The 18672-nt window shown below is 38.7% G+C and overlaps 1 protein-coding gene across 2 annotated transcripts in view; it reads left to right on the forward strand.

Moving 5' to 3' along the window:
* ULK4 (unc-51 like kinase 4) overlaps positions 1–18672 on the forward strand; it is a 684359-nt gene that overhangs the window by 261351 nt on the left and 404336 nt on the right. For both annotated transcript variants that reach the window (XM_046001316.1, XM_046001317.1), the window contains exon 30: positions 6644–6736. In XM_046001316.1, coding sequence (XP_045857272.1) covers positions 6644–6736 — 93 coding nt within the window. The remainder of the gene's footprint in view (positions 1–6643; positions 6737–18672) is intronic.

Raw genomic sequence — 18672 nt, forward strand, 5'->3', positions numbered from 1 at the left:
CAGTGTTTTTATGACAATATGGCATTCAGCATTTCTTTCCTGGGGAAAATGAGTATTGCCTTTCTTCTTTATAATTCTCTTGTGACCTGTGCAATCATCAGGGCCATAATGACTTCATAAATTATTAAGACTTTGTTTTTTAGAATCTCAGAAAGGGCTATATTTTTTACAAATTAGAATTATATTTTCTTTTAGAAACTGGAATTTGTTAGTGGATTCCATTAGTGGCAATACACTGTAGAGCTCTTGATCTGGGTTTGAAATAATATCCAGTAAAAGTCATGAGTTTGACTACCTGGCTTATGTGTTGGTGACTTAACAGGCATCCAGATGGTTCTTTATTGCGCCTTTGTTTCCCTTAACCACAAATATCCTATGTTAAAATAGATGTGAACTTGGCCATCTGATGGAAATCAGAATAGACAGAGTATTTCAATTTTAGCTTTCCCTCAGATAATTTTATTTTACAGATAAAATTTGAATCACAACTATTTTTGTAGCATAAAGAAGCATCATAATGTTCTACTTTGTTCCTTTTACTTAATCCTTCTATGTTTTGAGTGTCTACCTAAAGCAGTGCATTGAGGTACAGTGATCCCTCCTGGGATACAACCTCTAGGAATCTAAAGTAGGATAATCTCAAAGTTAAAGTAAGGACAGATATTCTTGTATCCTTCGAATCAGGATAATTCATATGCTCCAGTCCTTTGGATAATTGGTTAACTTTGAGTGTTGCTTTATTGAAGCCTTTTTTTTTTAAGCCTTTCAGGCCTTTGTAATAAAAATTTGCTGTTGGTTTTGTTGAAGAGATCCAGAAGAGCTGAGGGTTTACTCTCTGAAATTGTATTTAACACTTATTTTGAAGTCATACCTATCTTTCTTTCGCTTAAAAATATTAAAATATATAAGTATATATGTTTGTATATACCATTTTCCTGTTTCTCCACCTACTTAAGTATCTATTTAACTTCTGATATACTTAAATATCTACGCATCCATGCAAGACAACAGAATATCAGGTCACATAAAAATCACAAGAGTGAAAAATTCTCAAGATATCAACTCTTTATTTGGTTCATGACTTTCTTAGTTCATAAAATTTTGGAGTTGACTCAAGATATCACCTAGATCAATTTTTGGAAAAAACTGTCCAGAAAATGCCTGAGAGTCGGTTCTCCACTCCTTTCTCACAGCCATCTGGTGGGGATGGTCACATAAAAATCACAAGAGTGAAAAATTCTCAAGATATCAACTCTTTATTTGGTTCATGACTTTCTTAGTTCATAAAATTTTGGAGTTGACTCAAGATATCACCTAGATCAATTTTTGGAAAAAACTGTCCAGAAAATGCCTGAGAGTCGGTTCTCCACTCCTTTCTCACAGCCATCTGGTGGGGAGGTCCTCAGCCTTCTCCACAGGCAGGTTTCACCTTCGTGCCTCTGCTGTTTGGCAGTCTTCTCTTGAGCTAACCCCACACATTTCTTTCCTCTACGCTCCAAGCTTTGAATCCATCTTGTATTCTGTTAGATATGCCTTTAAACACACTGTCTTCTTCATATTGTCCCTTGCTCAAAAACCTTTACATTGTAGAAAGTAACATTCACAGGACTTACCCAGCCATTCAAGGCTTTTCACATTTTGCCTCTCGCCTGCCATTTTATGTTAGTATCTGCCTGCTTTTCAATATGGTTTCTCTGTTTGTGGTAAGATTTACTTAGTATTTTCTGAAATTTCCTCCTTAGAACCTATCTTTCCTGCCAATTCCCAGACACCATACTGTGAATATCTCTGTCTATCCCAATATATGTGGATTACTGCCTTGTATTCTACTTATCTACATTTATAAATGTACTAAAAATGATTTAAACAATTTCCAGTTACTAAATATCTAGGATTTTCCCGGTGTTTCATAATTATATATATTGCTGCAAAGAGCCACTTTTTGGGCTACATCTTTGGGTACATACTTTTCTTTTTGTTGAATCTCTAGGGTTGGAATCACTATAATATTAAATACATTTTTAAGGGCATTTGATAGGTTTTGGCAATTTTTTTTTCAGAGATGAAGAGTTTATATTACCAGCTTCCCTTTATGAACTTATTTTGCTGTACTCTTGTTATCTCTTGAATTCCTTTAGATGTTAGTGAAGTTGGCCATTTCCCTCCATGCTTCTTGGCCATTTATATTCTTCTTAGATGGATTTTGTCCACTTTTTTTTGTTGTTGTTGGATATTTATTGGTTTGCAATAGCCTTATATTAAGACTATATACGCTGTTCTGCCAACATTCTGCAAATTTTCCCCTCATTTGATTCATTTATGGAGGTTTTGCCATTGAGAAATACTACTTAAAAACTTTAAAGCTTTAAATATTTTTTGATTCATTTCTTTTGTCGTGCTTCAGAGTGCTTCACTAAAGATTATGTGAATATTTACTCATGTTAGTATTTTAGTGGAAGTTAAAATTTTTTAATTCTTAATTTATTGGTGATATATTTTCATAAAATATGTCCTAACCATTCTAATCCCTTTTCTAAGATCACTCTTTCTTGTCCAGTGTATGTCACCTTTCTTTCCTTAGTTTATATGTATGTTCTTGATCTCATAACACTTAATAATTATTATGATTTTGTAAAGTAATTCAGCGTTTCATTTAGCAGGATCTTCCTCATTGTACTTCCTTCTAAAGTTCCTTGGATATTCTATTCTTGAATCATTCTTTCCTCTAAAATTCTCAGAGCCCACTCCACTGAGATGTAGAAATGTGAATTTGTGGCTTACTCCAAGCAGAGTGGTCCTCTTCAAAATATGGGCCTCCCATTACACCCAGCAGAACAGATGCTTCTTTCCACTTGGTCAGATCTTTGCTCTCTTCCCCATAGTAGCTTCTCCCAATGATGCAGAGTTATTCTGATAGCCTATTTCCTACTTCCTGCCAGCTTACCTAATTGGGCGCCAGTTTCACCAGGCACTTAGCAAGATAGGGAAGAGAACATCCTTCGGATTCCTGAATATATGATTTTTAGAAGTGTGTTCTCTCCTTTGGGGTTGATGTGGATTTAGTACAAAGGGCTTTTCCTGCCTGGGTTCCACTGTGTGGGACCTGGAAAAGACCCCTTATTTGGGAGGATTCTAGAAGTAGAAGAGTAGAGGCTTATGTTCTTAGTGATCTTAGTCTGTATCCAGGCTGAAGGCACTTGGAGCGCTCCTCTCCAGCCCCTGTCCATCAGAATGGGCCAGCTCGCCCCTGTTCAGTCCCCTTCCAAGCCTTTTCAGGAGTCTGGACTCATCACTCTTTGTTTTCTGCCAAGTCACATTCAGAGGAGTGCGAGATCCAATGACCATCAGCTCAGATGCTTTATTTCTGTTTAGAAGACAAGTTTAATAAATCACAGCATTCTGCTGGCTTCTTCTTGCTGACCATTACAAACCTATCTTTGATGAAATGAAAATATATTCAATACATTCAGTATTTGTATTCTAAACATATTTATTATGACTCTTTACCCCCCCCCCCCTTTTTTTTTCTAAGGGGAGAAAAACATAACAGTATTTTTTGGGAACATTCTCATGCACAGGCCGGTACATGCTTCATCTCTCCCTCCCATTTCCAGGTTAGATGACCTCAAACAGCTTAAGACATTTGAATTTCAGTCAGTGAAGCTCCATCCTTGTGTTCTTTTTAAATGTAGATTTACATATTCCTATTAATTCTATTTTAAAATAGTTTGTGTTTTCTCAGTCTTCTTGGGATTGTTTATTACATTTCTAACCAGTTGTCCACATTTTCTCTTGTACTTTCCACAAGAAAAGTACAGAAGATTACATGGGAAGCTTTTGTAAATTTATAGGCTTGTGGTCCTTTCCTCAGTGATTCAGCTAAGTCTGGGAATGAGGACTGGGTGGTGGTGGGCATCATCCAGCCTGTTTGTATGACTCATCCGAAGCCTCCCATTCCCATTTCCATTGAAATTCTCTGGCTGACAATTTGCAAATACTGGTAGGTAGTGGAAGGGTACATCCTTCTCTTATCTGACTTAATGCCTCACTTTAAACTTAGTGCCTCAGTTTCCTTTTTCAGGACGTGTGCCCTGAAGAGCTAACTTATGAAATATGGAGTTTTCAAGCCCTACAAGTTACAAAGAGAGACTGACCCTTGACCTTCTTCTGGGAGATAACTTCTGAGCCTCTGGGCTATCCTGCTTGATAAGAGAGTCTTTCTATACAGGGGACCTTGAGCTGTGCCAGATACTTTATGCTAACAATGTGAGTTTTGGTGGGGACCTTGGGCTATAGCATATCAACTTGACCTCTGGAGGGGCTGGAGACTGAACAACTGAGGTTAGCACGGAGACACATGGGCCGTACCCATGTGACTGACCCCTAATGCAACTTTGGACACCAGTACTCCAGTGAGCTTCCCCACCTGGCAGTACAGCCCATGTGTTGTCCACAGTGTTGCTTGGAGGGTAAGCTCTGTCCAGGTACCTCCACTGGGAAAGAACAGCTGACAGTTTGCTCCCGGTCCCGCCTGGACTCTGCCCTATGAGCCTTTCATCTACACTGGTATTCACTGTAACACACCATAATTATTAGCTTAACAGCTTTTCTGTAAGTCTTTCTAGCAAACCATTAAACCTGAAGGTCGTCTTGGGTGCCCCCAACTTAGGATGTAAGAGCTTTTTATTTTACAAGACTCTTCTAGAAAGGAATAATGATTTCTCTCTAATATGCTGAGTTGTTCCTTTTTTAGAAAGAGTTCAACCTGGATGTTAAATTTTTATCACCTGTAAAGGTGTTTCCTTGCATTTCGTTTTATTCAGATGATAAAACATATTGTTTTCCTAAATTTGATTTTTTTTCACTCCTGAAATTACTGATGGTTAGGTTGTGCTGTACTGTTTTTTAACATACCATTCTCTTTGATTTATTAACATTTATGATTTTATTATGAGTGATTGGCATTTTGACTTTTATCTTTGTCATACCTGAGCAAAACTTTTAATTGCTATAATTTAAAAATATTTTATAAGAAATCTTCCTAAAATATGGTACTTCCTGCCTCCTTAAACAGAGCACTTTACCCAGTTGAACATTTTCTTGACTCACTACCCCCATTTTGAGCATTATGGTGTATAATGGGCCCTCTGGTCCCATTGAGGTACGAGCAGCTGCTGTTTCTATGTTAAATGCTCCCCAGACTTCTCTCTGTTTGGAGTTTGTGGGTTTGCTTTTTTTTTTTTGCTTTTCCTATGCCTTCAAGTCCCACTTCATTCTGTAATAGTCCCTCTCTTCCCTTTACTTGGCTCCTTTTTAATGGCTGTGGGATTAGAGGCTACATAATTAAGCTGGTTATATAATGATTTCCAAAATGAGAGTAAATAGGCTCTGAGTAAGAGCCTGGGGCCCTATTCGCCAGATGAAAAGCATCCGCTTCATGTCATGGATTTTTAAATATACATTTTGGATTTGGGGAGATAGTTTACTCCCTATTTAGTTGTTGGATGTTCCAGAGAGTAGAGTCATAAAGTTAACTGGTTTGTTTGTTCATATGTCCATCCATTTCTCCAACTGTCTGTCCATTCCTTCATCTGACACTTATATCTTGAGCACCTCTGTGGTTCCGTAGACCAGATAGCTGAACTTGAGTAGGTGAGATGCCCTCTGTAGACCAGCGTCTGCCTCACAGATAACATGGCACCATCTGAACTGTGTTGCTGAAACTTTTAGTTAATAATAATAAAGAGCTTTTATTCATTTATTTTTAAGTTTTATTCTTTCTGGCAATAATTGTTTCAGATTTTAAAGTTTTCATAAGAAGAATATTATGTAGGAAAGAGTTAACATAGCAGGTCTGCGACTGCTCCCCTTAGGAATGACCGCTTGCTGGACGAGAGGCTGGACCTTGGCAGGATGGTGACTTAGAACTTGGTGCTCAGAATGTTTCCAGCCCCATTTAACTGCTGGGGGTAGTTCAGGCTGCCTGGTCTCTTGTGCAGATGGCAGGGTTTATGCTGAAGGCAAGCTTTCCTCTTAGGAGCGATTTTGACTCTTGTTAGAAGTTGCTAATGTGTCCAGCCCCCAACAAAAGCCTTGGTCACTTGAGTCTCTGATGGGCAGAAACATCACATGCATGTGTTGCATTTTTGTTGCTGGGAACAAGATTATTCTCTGTCTGACCTCTTATGGGAGGGGGAGAGCATAAGGAAGCCTGTGCACAGAATCCTGTGTCCTTCTCCTCTAGGATTCATCTGTGTGCCCTAGCCATGTAGCTCTACTGAGTCTCCATCATGAGCACATCTCTGAATTTGAAGGTGCTTTTGGGGACCCTGCCACAAATGCTTCCTTTTCCTTCTATCTTTTACCATGTGTGCAGCCCAATACTAATCCTTTTACTGGATTGTCTCATTAACTCTTCCCCAAACAGACCTCTCTGAGGCAGGTTGGTGTCCTCATGCCCCGTGGCCGAGTGAAGCTCTTCGAAGTTCCATTAGGTTAAGTATCCTGTACCAGGTCCTATTGCTCATACGTTTATTCTGGTATCTTTATATGTGCACTTTATGGTGTATGGCTTCTGTTGTTCAAAGGAGGCATTAAGTGAAGAAAACCACTGAATCCGTTTGTAATCACTTTATCATTGCAGGTATGAGCACATCCTCACAGAGCCTGATCCGGTCCCAGTGTATGCTCTGAAATTGCTAGTTGCGATGACGGAACACAACCCAACTTTCACCAGGTACTATAGCTCCATCTTTCTTTTGCTTGTTTTGCAGCTGTAAATGAATTTTATATGGTCTAAAAATGCTAGAGATGATGAGTTTCTGAAAGAGTAACATTTGAGTCACCGAAGTAGTCATTTCTCATGTTTGATGGTTTGTGGTACCTTGCATTTATGTGGTTTTGGGTCTTATTCTCATATTTTTATCCCTTACTGGAGTTGCATACTCTGGAATTCATGATGCTTTAAAATTATAAATTCTTGGGGTGCCTGGGTGGCTCAATTAGTTAAGTGTCTGCCTTCAGCTCAGGTCATGATCCCAAAGTTCTGGAATTGAGTCCCACGGGGAGCCAGTTTCTCCCTCTCCCTCTGCTGCTCCCCCTGCTTATGCTCTCTCACTCTCTCTCTGTCAAATAAATAAAATATTTAAAACAATTATACATTCTTTAAAGAGAAAAAACTGAGGGCACCTGGGTGGCTCAGAGGGTTAAGCCTCTGCCTTAGGCTCAGGTCATGATCTCAGGGTCCTGGGATTGAGCCCCACATCGAGCTCTCTGCTCAGCGGGGAGCCTGCTTCTCCCTCTCTCTCTGCCTGCCTCTCTGGCCTACTTGTGATCTCTCTCTGTGTCAAATAAATAAATAAAATCTTTAAAAAAAAAAAAGAAAAAACGAACACACATACTCTAAAATGTCAATTGGGGCTTCCTATTGTACTAAGCAGTTGTTTATTCAATCTGTCTAGTATTTATAGACTCCTATTTTCTACCATTTTGTTAAACTGACATGCTTTTATTCAGCAGGGGAGAGCTTTTGCCTCTATAGAAGATACTACATGTGATGATGCCAAATATTTTAGAGCTAGTTTCTAGAAGAGTGGCAACTGCTTTCAGTCTGGGACAGGAGAGTTGGTCAGAGAGAGCCCCAGGTCCATAGAAGGGGCAGAGAAGAGGAGGCCCTCCTTCTTTCCGTCAGGAAAGCTAGTTATAGTTGTTAGGTGATGGCCGAGGACTTGTGGGTTTGGACACCTCTACGGTTGGTCTTTAGGAAAGAACTAAGTCACATAGCCACAACCACCTTGTTTTCATCTTCTCTGTTGTTCTGCCATGGAAGGTATTGTGTAGCCATGAGCCACATTCAGTGTTAGTAGTAGACACCCAATATGGGTGAAAGGCAGAACCTCAACTTTTCTGGTGGCATGCTATGACTGAGTCCCTGGGCTGCCAAAGTGCTCTTGGGCTTCAGATCATCTGCAGGGCTGATGCTGAAGTAATTTCAGACCCGTTTCCTGTGCTCTGAGCAGCCTCATTCGTTTCCAGATAGCGACATAGAAATACTACCTTGTACTCTTAATGTCATGTTGCGAAAGAATTTGGGGAGCATTTCCCCTTGCTAATTCTAAATCCTGTGTCTGTATAGCCCTTTAAAAGCCTGACCAATGAGCCTTCCAAACTTGTCACTCAAAGTTACTGTTTTCTCTTCCTACAGAAGAAATTTCATTGTAAAGAGTGTATCTGTATTAGAAGTCAAATATAAATTCATATAGTTACTTCTTTCCTGGAGTTTTGATACCAGGCACTAATACTGTATACTAACTGTATCCTTTCATTAGATGGGGCAGATTGCATTTACTTTTTTAGTGCTGACTCTTGCTTACTCATGTTGCAGCTTTCTAGAATCCTCCTTCGTCTTGCCAGCTCTCTACAAAATTCATCTGAATTTCCTCACATTGAGGGGAAGAACCTAGTGAAGTTGATGACCTATATACATTCTTTTTATTTTGAAAATGAGTAGTCTTGGAAGACACTTTTTTTTTTACATTTACAAGCAGAATTCAATGAAAAATTTTTATAAATGTTTTTCTTTGCTTTAGTTTGACAAGTAACATCTGAATGTATTGTGTATGCATTATAATCCAGCAGTAAAATCAAGAGGTCACCTAGGCTTCCTTGTTCCCTCTCACACTGCCATACACAGGTCTCTGTCCCAGGGGTAATAGTTGTTGTTTTGGTGTGTATCTGTCCTGAATCTTTTCTGGGTTTTTAAATTCAATATGCATATACAGGAATAAATGGCTTTGGTTTCTGGTTGTTGATTTAAAAAAAAAAATCAGCGGTAGTATCAACTATGTATTTTTCTGGAATTCCAACAATCAAAATTGTTGGAAGATTTTTTTTTTTTTGTTGGAAGATTTTTTACATCAGTATTTATTCGTACTCTTGGTGATAGCTTTGCTAATGGATGAAAATGAGATTTCATTTTGCATTTATTTACCTACTGATAATGTTGAACCACTTAATGTTTATTTACTATATTTAATTATAAAAGGTGTATAGCCTTTAATCTTGAGTTCTACTTCAAAGTATCTCTGGTAGAGGAAAAAATCCTGTATATACAAAGATTTCCACTTAGGCACATAATTTTTAAAATGAGAAAAATAATTTTTAAGTTATACTATAGCTATAATATACAACACTGTGTAACAGTTTAAATGGACAAGATAAATTTGAATACAAAGATATCTAAATAATTTTGTTACCTGAAACTACTTACGACCCTCCAGCACCCATTTAAATGCCACATTTGCTGTATATAAGGTCTCTTTCTGGATTCACTCTTCTGTTTGCTTTTCTTTTTTAAAATTTTATTTGAGAGCGAGCATGTGCAAGAGAACACAAGTAGGGTGAGGGGCAGAGGGAGAGGGAGAAGCAGGCTGCCTGGTGAGAAGTGAGCCCAGTGTGGGGCTTGATCCTAGGACCCTGAGATCATGACCAGAGCTAAAGGCAGACGCTTAGCTGACTGAGCCACCCAGGCACCCAGTTTGCTTGCTTTTTCTAATGAATGAGGCAAACAGTTTTGACTGAGGCTCCAGAGGTGTGGAACAAAGCATTAAAGCCTGTTGCCATCCACCCACCCTCTCCCAACCCCACACTTTGAGAGGGAGGTCCTAGGCCCACAGTCTGTAGCAACCTGTTTGCAACTTGCAGTCTACTCACACCTCTTGGTGGGAGGGATAGGGGAGGGAAAGTAATATGTAGTTAGACTTTGGAGTTTGCATTTATTTCCCTAACTGGAGCTTTAAAAACGTGTAATATTTTGGAATTGGAAATAGATTTCTGTTGGGGGAAATACATCTATCTACCTATCTATCTATATACACATATATATCACATATATATGTATATATATACACCTATATATCACATATATATGTATATATATACACCTGTGTGTGTGTATATATATATACATATGTATATTATTTATATAGACAGATACAGATAGAGATATAAAGATATATATATGTATGCATATAGATAGATTTATGAAAAGATAAATACTGAGAAGTCTTGTTCCTTCCTCTATCCATTCTGTTCTTGCTTCAGCTTTCCATTATCACAGATAGCTAACCACTTTTGTTTCTGTTGTGTCCTAATGCAAGCTAATGTGCATATGTATTTTTTCATTTCTCCCTTTTACACACAAGTAGCATATTATATATGTTTTTCTGCTGCTTGATTTTTTTCACTTAACATTATATCCCTAACATTTGTTTTCGTAGTGATATATAGAGAGCTTCCCTGTTAGGTTTTATAGTTACAGAATCTTCCATTGTATGGATGATATATCATAGTTCATCTAATTAGTGTCCAGTGGATAGACTTGAGTTGTAATCTTGCGATATTGCAAACAATGAATAATCTCTATCATCATATATGCATGCTTGTATATATATCTTATATAATAAGATATATATAATCTTGTATATATATCTTATGGGATACATTCCTCAAGCTGGTATTTAAGTTTCAAAGGATAAATGCATTTGAAAAAACTTTTTTAAGGTATGGCGGGGGGTGGGAGGTTGGGGGAACAAGGTGGTGGGTGTTAGTGAGGGCACGTGTTGCATGGAGCACTGGTTGTGGTGCAAAAACAATGAACACTGTTATGCTGAAAAGAAAAAAAAAAAGGTATGGCCAAATTGTCTTACATGGAGATTTTACCATTTTGCATCTCCAAGGGACGTATTTGAGGATGCCTTTTCCTTTCAGCTTTGCCATCAGGATGTGTCATTAAACTGGAATTTTTCCAGTGTGATGAGATAGATTATTTTGTTGTAATTTTAATTCACATTTCGCTCATCATGAGTGAGGTTGAATATCTCTATTGTTGGGGTATTTGTATTTTTTTGCTCATGCTCTTTGTCAACCATTCCTTGGTCTTGGCAATGCCACTCCTCAAACTGAATCACCTCCTGCCTGGCTTTCCATTGCACACATACACCATAGTCTGTTAGTCCATTTTACTTTGAACAACTTTCCTATTTTTCACCATCTTGAATAGTTTGGCCAGTGAGTTTCCTTTTGCATGCTCCTTCGTAAATCCATGCACGTGTCTTCATTGGGTACCCGTGCTGGAGCAGAAGTCCTAGTTCACAGAGCTGGTGCTCACCCAGATTGAGTAGATAATGCCGAGCGGTTTTACAGATTCATTGTAGCAATTTGCATTCCTACTGGTGTTGTTCGGTTGTCATACAAGCTTTGAAAAATTTTCTTTTAAGTCTGGTTTATTGAGGGACAGTTTGCATAGGCTACAATTCACTTGTTTTGGCTGTACAGTTTTCTGAGTTGTGAGAAACATGGGCAACTGTGCAACTACTGCCTCTAGTAAGACAGAGTATTTCCATCACTTCAAAATATTCTCATGTCCCTTTGAATAGTAGCTTATACAGATTCTGTTTGCTTGGAGAGTGATGCAACCAGATTGATTTTATATTTTATTTTAATTTTTAAAATTTATTTTTTAAGGGGTGCCTGGGTGGCTCAGTTGGTTAGGCATCTGACTCTTGGTTCCAGCTCCGGTCATGATTTCAGGGTTATGAGACGGAGGCCTCCTGATTCTCTCTCTGCTTCTGCTCCTCCCCCCACTTGCACATGTGCACACACATGCTCTCTCTCATATAAATAATTTTTTAAAAGATTTTATTTATTTACTTGACAGAGAGAGACACAGCGAGTGAGAACACAAGCAGGTGGAGTGGGAGAGGGAGAAGCAGGCTTTCTGCTGAGTGGGGAGCCTGATGTGGGGCTTGATCCCAGGACCCTGGGATCATGACTTGAGCTGAAGGCAGAGGCTTAATGACTGAGCCACCCAGGTACCCCTAAATAAATAAATCTTTTAAAAAAAGAAAAAGATGGTTTTTTAGGAGTTAATACATAACACCTTACAAATTTCAGTATTTGGAAGAGTATATAGAGAAAAGCATATTTTTACCCAAGGAGAAAGCCACTCTTATCAGTGTGTGTGTGTGTGTGTGTGTGTGTATGTGTGTGTATGTGGTGGTTGGTAGCATGCTGTATGCACCATTCTTCACTTCTTTTTAAAAATACATACAACAGCTTTATTGGGATATAATTCACATACCATCTGTACTTCTTTTTAACAGATGCATAAGCATTGCATTTTATGGATGCTCCATATTTACTTAACAAGTTCCCTTTTGGTGAATATTTAACTTATGTTTTTCTAAACTTTTGGTATCATAAAACAAAGCTATAATTAATGACATAGGCCATTCATTACGTATGTGAATATATATGTGTAGGATAAGTAAGGAAAAGTGGAATTACTTCATCAAAGGGTACATAAACCAGTGATTCCCAAGCTTATCTGCACATTAGTGTCATCTGGGGAATTTTTTTAAAAGTCTGAAGACTGGCCACAGCCCAGCCCAGCTAAATAAAAATCTCCATGGCTGGACATAGATACCAGTAGTTGTTGACTCTCACTAGGTGATTACAGTGTGCAAGCAAGCGTGGGAACAACGGGTCTAAGCGCTTGTATTTTGAAAAGTGTTGCCCAGTTGCTCCCCACCAAGATTGTGCCAGTTTCTTGTCCACTATCAGTGTATGAGAGTGCCTGTGTGTGCCAGACCTTTACCCTATCAATGCATATATGTGTTTGACCTTTGCCATGGTGACAGGTGACTATTCCCTCTTCATCCCTAAGTTCTAGTTTTCTTGCTTTGTGATCAGACCATTTTTTTTTTTTGCTAATTTTTATTTGATTTCATTTGTGATATAATAGGCCAATTTTGGTGAATGTTTTATGTTTAGTTGCTGACTATAACTAAAACAAAGTTTTAATGTCACCCATCCCTGACTTTGGCCCATTGCCTTAAAATGGTAACTCATTAATTTAGGAGATTGTCCCCAGTCACTTGGTAGCAGTGACTTTTAGGCAAAATGCTGATTATAAGTGTATATCAAGTGTAGGATGTCTTAATTTTTATGTACAGATAGATTTCTACTAATATAAAATAAACATGAACCATTTATTAGAAATTTAGCTTATTTATTGGCTCCATCTGCATCACGTTCTTTGAAGTTATAGCATTTGAGCTTGTATATATAATTGACCCTTGAACAATGTGGGGGTTAGGGGCATGGTCAAAACTCTGCGTATCTTCCAACTCCCCCAAAACTTAACTACTAGTAGCCTAGTATTGACTGGAGGCTTTGCTGATAACATAAACAGTCAATCGCCACATATTTTGTATTGTTATATGTATTATATACAAACATAAAGTAAGCTAGAGAAAAGAAAATGTTATTAAGAAAATCATAAGAGATGACATTTATAGTACTGCACTGTATTTATTTAAAAAAAAAATCCTTGTATAAGCAGACCCATGCAGTTCAAACCAGTGTTGTTCAAGGGTCAAGTGCATTAAGAGTTTAGGGTACCAAATAATAACCACTGCAACAGTAAATCATCCTATGCCAAGTGCAACATTATTTCATTGTGTTTATTCTTATTTTAGAGGATTCTGAATGGGTAAAGAAATCCTCAAAACTTAAAGTACAATTGCAAATTTATTGTTCCTTCAAACAAGAGATAAGAGCACTATCTACACTGTATCTGACTGGGATTTTTTTTTTTTTTTTTTTTTAAGCCCACTGCTTTGGTGAATCTAGTTTCTGACTGGGTTTATAGCAGAAAAGTAAATTGTTAACTGTGTTGGTCCAACGTTACTATCAGAAGGGATGTGTTCACTCCTCTGAGCTCTGCCCTTTTCTCTCTTCTTAATTTTACAGTAGGTTGCTCTGAACCATTGTTCACAGGGAGAGCCGTACCCCAGGAGCTTGTTTCCATTAAGAGCTAATTAGCTTTCAGCAAATCTTCGTTAGCAAACAAATTGAATTTTAACTTCTTGAGTTCTTTTGGAGCAAAATTTACCTCTTACTGTGAATTGCAAAAGGTTGTTTATGCTCCATATCTAAGGATTATCATTTTAGTTCGCTCAAAAAATGTTACAACTGTTTGTTTTACAGCAAGATTCACAGAAATGCCTTTTAAAGAATAAAATTTTAGTGATCTCTTAAATGAAATTCATGGTGAATCCACTGTATAGCCTTCAGTGAAAAATACTTCTGCCTTTACAGTTACCAGGCTTCAGCTGACTTCCCTCATTGGTTTTTTTTTTTTTTTTTTTTTTTTTTTTTCAATTTAATTTAATTTTATTTTTTCAGTATTCCAAGATTCATTGTTTATGCACCACACTCAAGGCTCCATGCAATATGTGCCCTCCTTACTACCCACCACCAGGTTCACCCATTCCCCTACACCCTTCCCCTCCAAAACCCTCCCTTTGTTTCTCAGAGTCCACAGTCTCTCGTGGTTCATCTCCCTGTCTGATTTCCCCTAACTCACTTCTCCTCTCCATCTCCCAATGTCCTCCGTGTTATTCCTTATGCTCCACAAGTAAGTGAAACTTACTCTCTTGACTCTTGACTCTCTGCTTGACTTATTTCACTCAGCGTAATCTCCTCCAGTCCCATCCATGTTGATAGAAAAGTTGGGTGTTCATCCTTTCTGGTGGAGGCATAATACTCCATTGTATGTATGGACCACATCTTCTTTATCCATTCATCTGTTGAAGGGCATCTTGGCTCCTTCCACAATTTGGCGACTGTGGCCATTGTTGCTATGAACGTTGGGGTACAGATGGCCCTTCTTTTCACTACATCTGTATCTTTGGGGCAAATATCCAGTAGTGCAATTGCAGGGTCATAAGGTAGCTCTATTTTTAATTTCTTAAGGGATCTCCACACTGTTTTCCAAAGTGGCTGCACCAACTTGCGTTCCCACCAACAGTGTAAGAGGGTTCCCCTTTCCCTATACCCTCTCCAAAACTTCCACATTGGCCACAGCAACTTCTTTCAAGATATGTCTCCAAAGGCAAAGGAAACAAAAGCGAAAATGAACTTTTGGGACCAAAGCTTCTGCACAGCAAAGCAAACAGTCAACAAAACAAAGAGGCAACCCATGGAATGGGAGAAGATATTCGCAAATGACACTAAAGACAAAGGGCTAATATCCACGATCTATATAAAGAACTCCTCAAACTCAACACACACACAAAACAGATAATCACGTCAAAAAATGGACAGAAGATATGAACAGACACTTCTCCAAAGAAGACATACAAATGGCTAACAGACACATGAAAAAATGTTCACCATCATTAGTCATCAGGGAGATTCAAATCAAAACCACCTTGAGATATCAACTTACACCAGTTAGAATGGCCAAAATCAACAAGACAGTAAACAACAAGTTTTGGAGAGGGTATAGGGAAAGGGGAACCCTCATTGGTTTTTGGTTCATTCGTTGATTGATTCCTTCGCCCGTTCATTCATTCAACTAATCGGCAACCACTGAATGATACAAGGATAAGAGGCAGTTAAAGTTCTCCTCCTCGAGGTGCTAAGGATTTAGTGGAGGAGACATTTATCAATAGGTTCCTATAAAACAGTGTAATAATTTCAAAGGTACAGTCATGTCTAGAAGGTTATGGGAGCACCTAAAGGAATTTAACCCAAGTAGTTGTATGATTTTGGCCAAGTTTCTTAACCTCTTTTTACCTAAGTTTCCTCATCTGGAAATAGTAGCATCCGGTCCTCAGAAAATGCTGTATAAGTCTTCCCCTTCTTCCTTCTCCCACCATTTATCTCCTTACTCCTCCTCTTTTTCATATGATTAGAGGAAGAACTAGCAAAGGAAGTATTCCAGAACAGGTATCCTCTTTGACAGTAGAAGGAAATGTTTGGTGACACCAACTGAAACCAGAGCTCTAACACCCTACAAGGAATTGGGAGAAACCCCCCAGGTTTTCTTTTTTTTTTTTTTTTAATTTTTATTTATTTATTTATTTTTTTTTTCAGCATAACAGTATTCATTCTTTTTGACCCCCCAGGTTTTCAATAACAGAAACAAACTGCATGGTGCAGTCTTTGTAGTTTGTGCAAAACAGAACTGGGGGAGCCATAGAGAAATCCCCCGCACAAGATACCTGCCATACACATATTCTGTTATATTTTATTTAAATTTTGTAGCCTGGTGAAGCTAAAAGCCCAAATTGTCAGAAATGTTAGAGATGTTTGAGAGGGGTTCCCTGTCATTAAAATAAGCCAGTTAGGTGTTTTTACCCCCTCAGTTCGCTGAGCTTACCCAGCTAAATATTTCCTCTGATGAAATCTGTAAGCGAAATAGCTATGTAATATGGTAACACTTTATTGTTAGAATGAATTGATTTCTTCAGAAATGATTTGCTGCTTCTCAGGTTGCTTGTGGATACCAAAAAGCCCCATCATGAGGAGCAAGTCAGTCTCAGTCTTTGCGGCTGCCATTTCTATTCTAGGGTCACTCTTCTGTGGCTTCCTTATTTATTCTTTATGAGCACTCACAAAATAAAACCCAAGGTTTTTCCAACAGGCGCTGAGTCTTTGAGCATCTCTTTTTTACCTTCTCTTTCCTCTCATGGACATAGCCCATGTTCGAGTGTTCTTAACCACTTGTTCAAACTGGGCACATATATACACTTCTTACTAAACTACAGTCATTTCAGGGGATAAAGCAAGCATGAAAGATTAAAAATACTGAATGATTTTGGATTTGTGCCTTTCATCAGTTCCTTGAACCAAAAACTTTATTTATTTACTTATTTTTGTTTTCCTTTCACTCTGCCTTGATTTGGGATTACTGTACTGCACCCTTGTTCAACGCGTACATCTTTAGTCCTTAAATATTGAGAAGAATTTGGAAATTATTTGGAATTTGGAAATTAAATTAAAATTGCCCTAATGATCCACTTTGCTGGGGGTATTTTGTGTACTTCCATTGAGATTATCCTTTTAAGAGGTAGAAGTGTTGTTTTGCTCTCGGAGAAGTTCAGCTGCTAGTGATGGTTTTAACTGTCTTTGAAAACTGAGTAGACTAGCACCTTGCAATTGAAAGCTATTTCTAGGTCAGAGTGGATGGTCTCAGTTGACTTTTTTTCTGTGACATTTACATTGAAAGAAAGCACTTAGAGTTCATTGTACACCTTGGCAAATAGTGCTTTCCCAGTTTTGTGTCGTAGGGCCATATTTAGTCTGAGTGGGGATTCAGTAAAGCTTTTTGTGTTTCACAAGATGTCCTCAGGTCTGTTGACTTACCCTTGTCATCTAAAGAGACTGGCAAACTGTGGTCCACAGAGCCAGCTGGCTTGCAGCCTGTTTTTGCATGATCTGTAAGGTGAGAGTGATATTGACATATTTAAAGAGTCGTAAAATTTACAAACACACAGATGCATCTGAGTCAGACCTTGGGTCCAGCAAAGCCTGAAATATTTACTTTCTAGCCCTTTTCACACAGTGTTTCCTGAACCCTGATCTAAAGGAACAGAACTCTTTTTTTTTTTACCTTTATTCATGAGAATATAGAAATATTAGAATTTTTGAGCTGTTAGGGAACTTTAGAGATTATCTTGGTGTTATAAAATGTAGATTTTTTGGTATTGATGTGGTGAGGTGTAGTGTGGTGAGTTCAGTAGATCAGGTAAAAACTGTCCTGGAAAAGAAAGCTTGTTATACTCACAGATCCAAAGAGGAGGGGGCATACCATGCCAAAGGTGGCCACATGAAGAAGCAGCAGGGTCAGTCAAGAGGCAGAGGAAGTGAGAGGCAAATGTGGACCAGGGCCCTTATTGTAGTTTACAAAGGAAGGAATGGGTGAGCATATTTAGGCTTGACTAGTTTGAATACTTTCACGGGGTTGTGGAAGTATAGAGGCTCTCTCTAGTCATCTGGTACCTGCTTCTGGGGTAAGTAGGGGCCAGCTCTGTGGTACCTGGCCCTGGGGTGTGGGCCCCGCTGGGAGTAGAAAGTACCATAAAGGAAGCCATTGGGGTTATGGCTCTGGGTTGGTTGATTTGCACAGGAAAGGCAAGCTCAGAGGAGAGTTGTTTGCTATCTCTAAGAAACAGCTGGCTCTGGGAGGGGCATTCCCTCCAGAGTTGGCAAGTCCTCGAGATGTTAAAGAGACAAAAATACAGAATAAAAAGACGTGACTAGTACACTGGGCTAATGTCTTCATTTTATACACAGGGAAAATGAAGTCCCAGAGGGAATTGGTGTGCCCCAAACATCACGTCAGTTTGAAGATCAGATTTTGGATCAGACTCCTGGTCTGTTGTTCTTTGTACTCCCCAGCAGAGCCACTTTTTAAAAAACAAACCCAAGTGGATATCACAGTGGACTTTGGAGTCATCTTGTTTTCAGTTTCATTGCCTCATGTTTACCTAGAAGAGTGGTCCAGTTCCTCAACACAGTCAACTCCACTGTCATATGGATCTGTTAAGAACAAATGATTCTCCTTTGTGTCCCTCTGCCATCATCACTAGGTTCTGGCACCATTGTTCTTTGATTTTTATCACTGTGGCAGCTCCTGGCACAAATGTGGTTAATAATATCCTGGTTCCTGGTTCAATGGAACCTCTTCCTTCCCTCATCTTCCCAGGTTTGGGACCCTCCTGTGCTTATGACTTAGAGCACACCAGTTGGGTTGAAATCCCTCCTTATTACGTTAATCATGCTCTAATTCATCTCAGTATTTCCTATAGGGAAAATGTAAGT

This window comes from Meles meles, chromosome 4 (genome assembly GCF_922984935.1).
Source record: "Meles meles chromosome 4, mMelMel3.1 paternal haplotype, whole genome shotgun sequence".
Lineage (NCBI taxonomy): Eukaryota > Metazoa > Chordata > Mammalia > Carnivora > Mustelidae > Meles > Meles meles.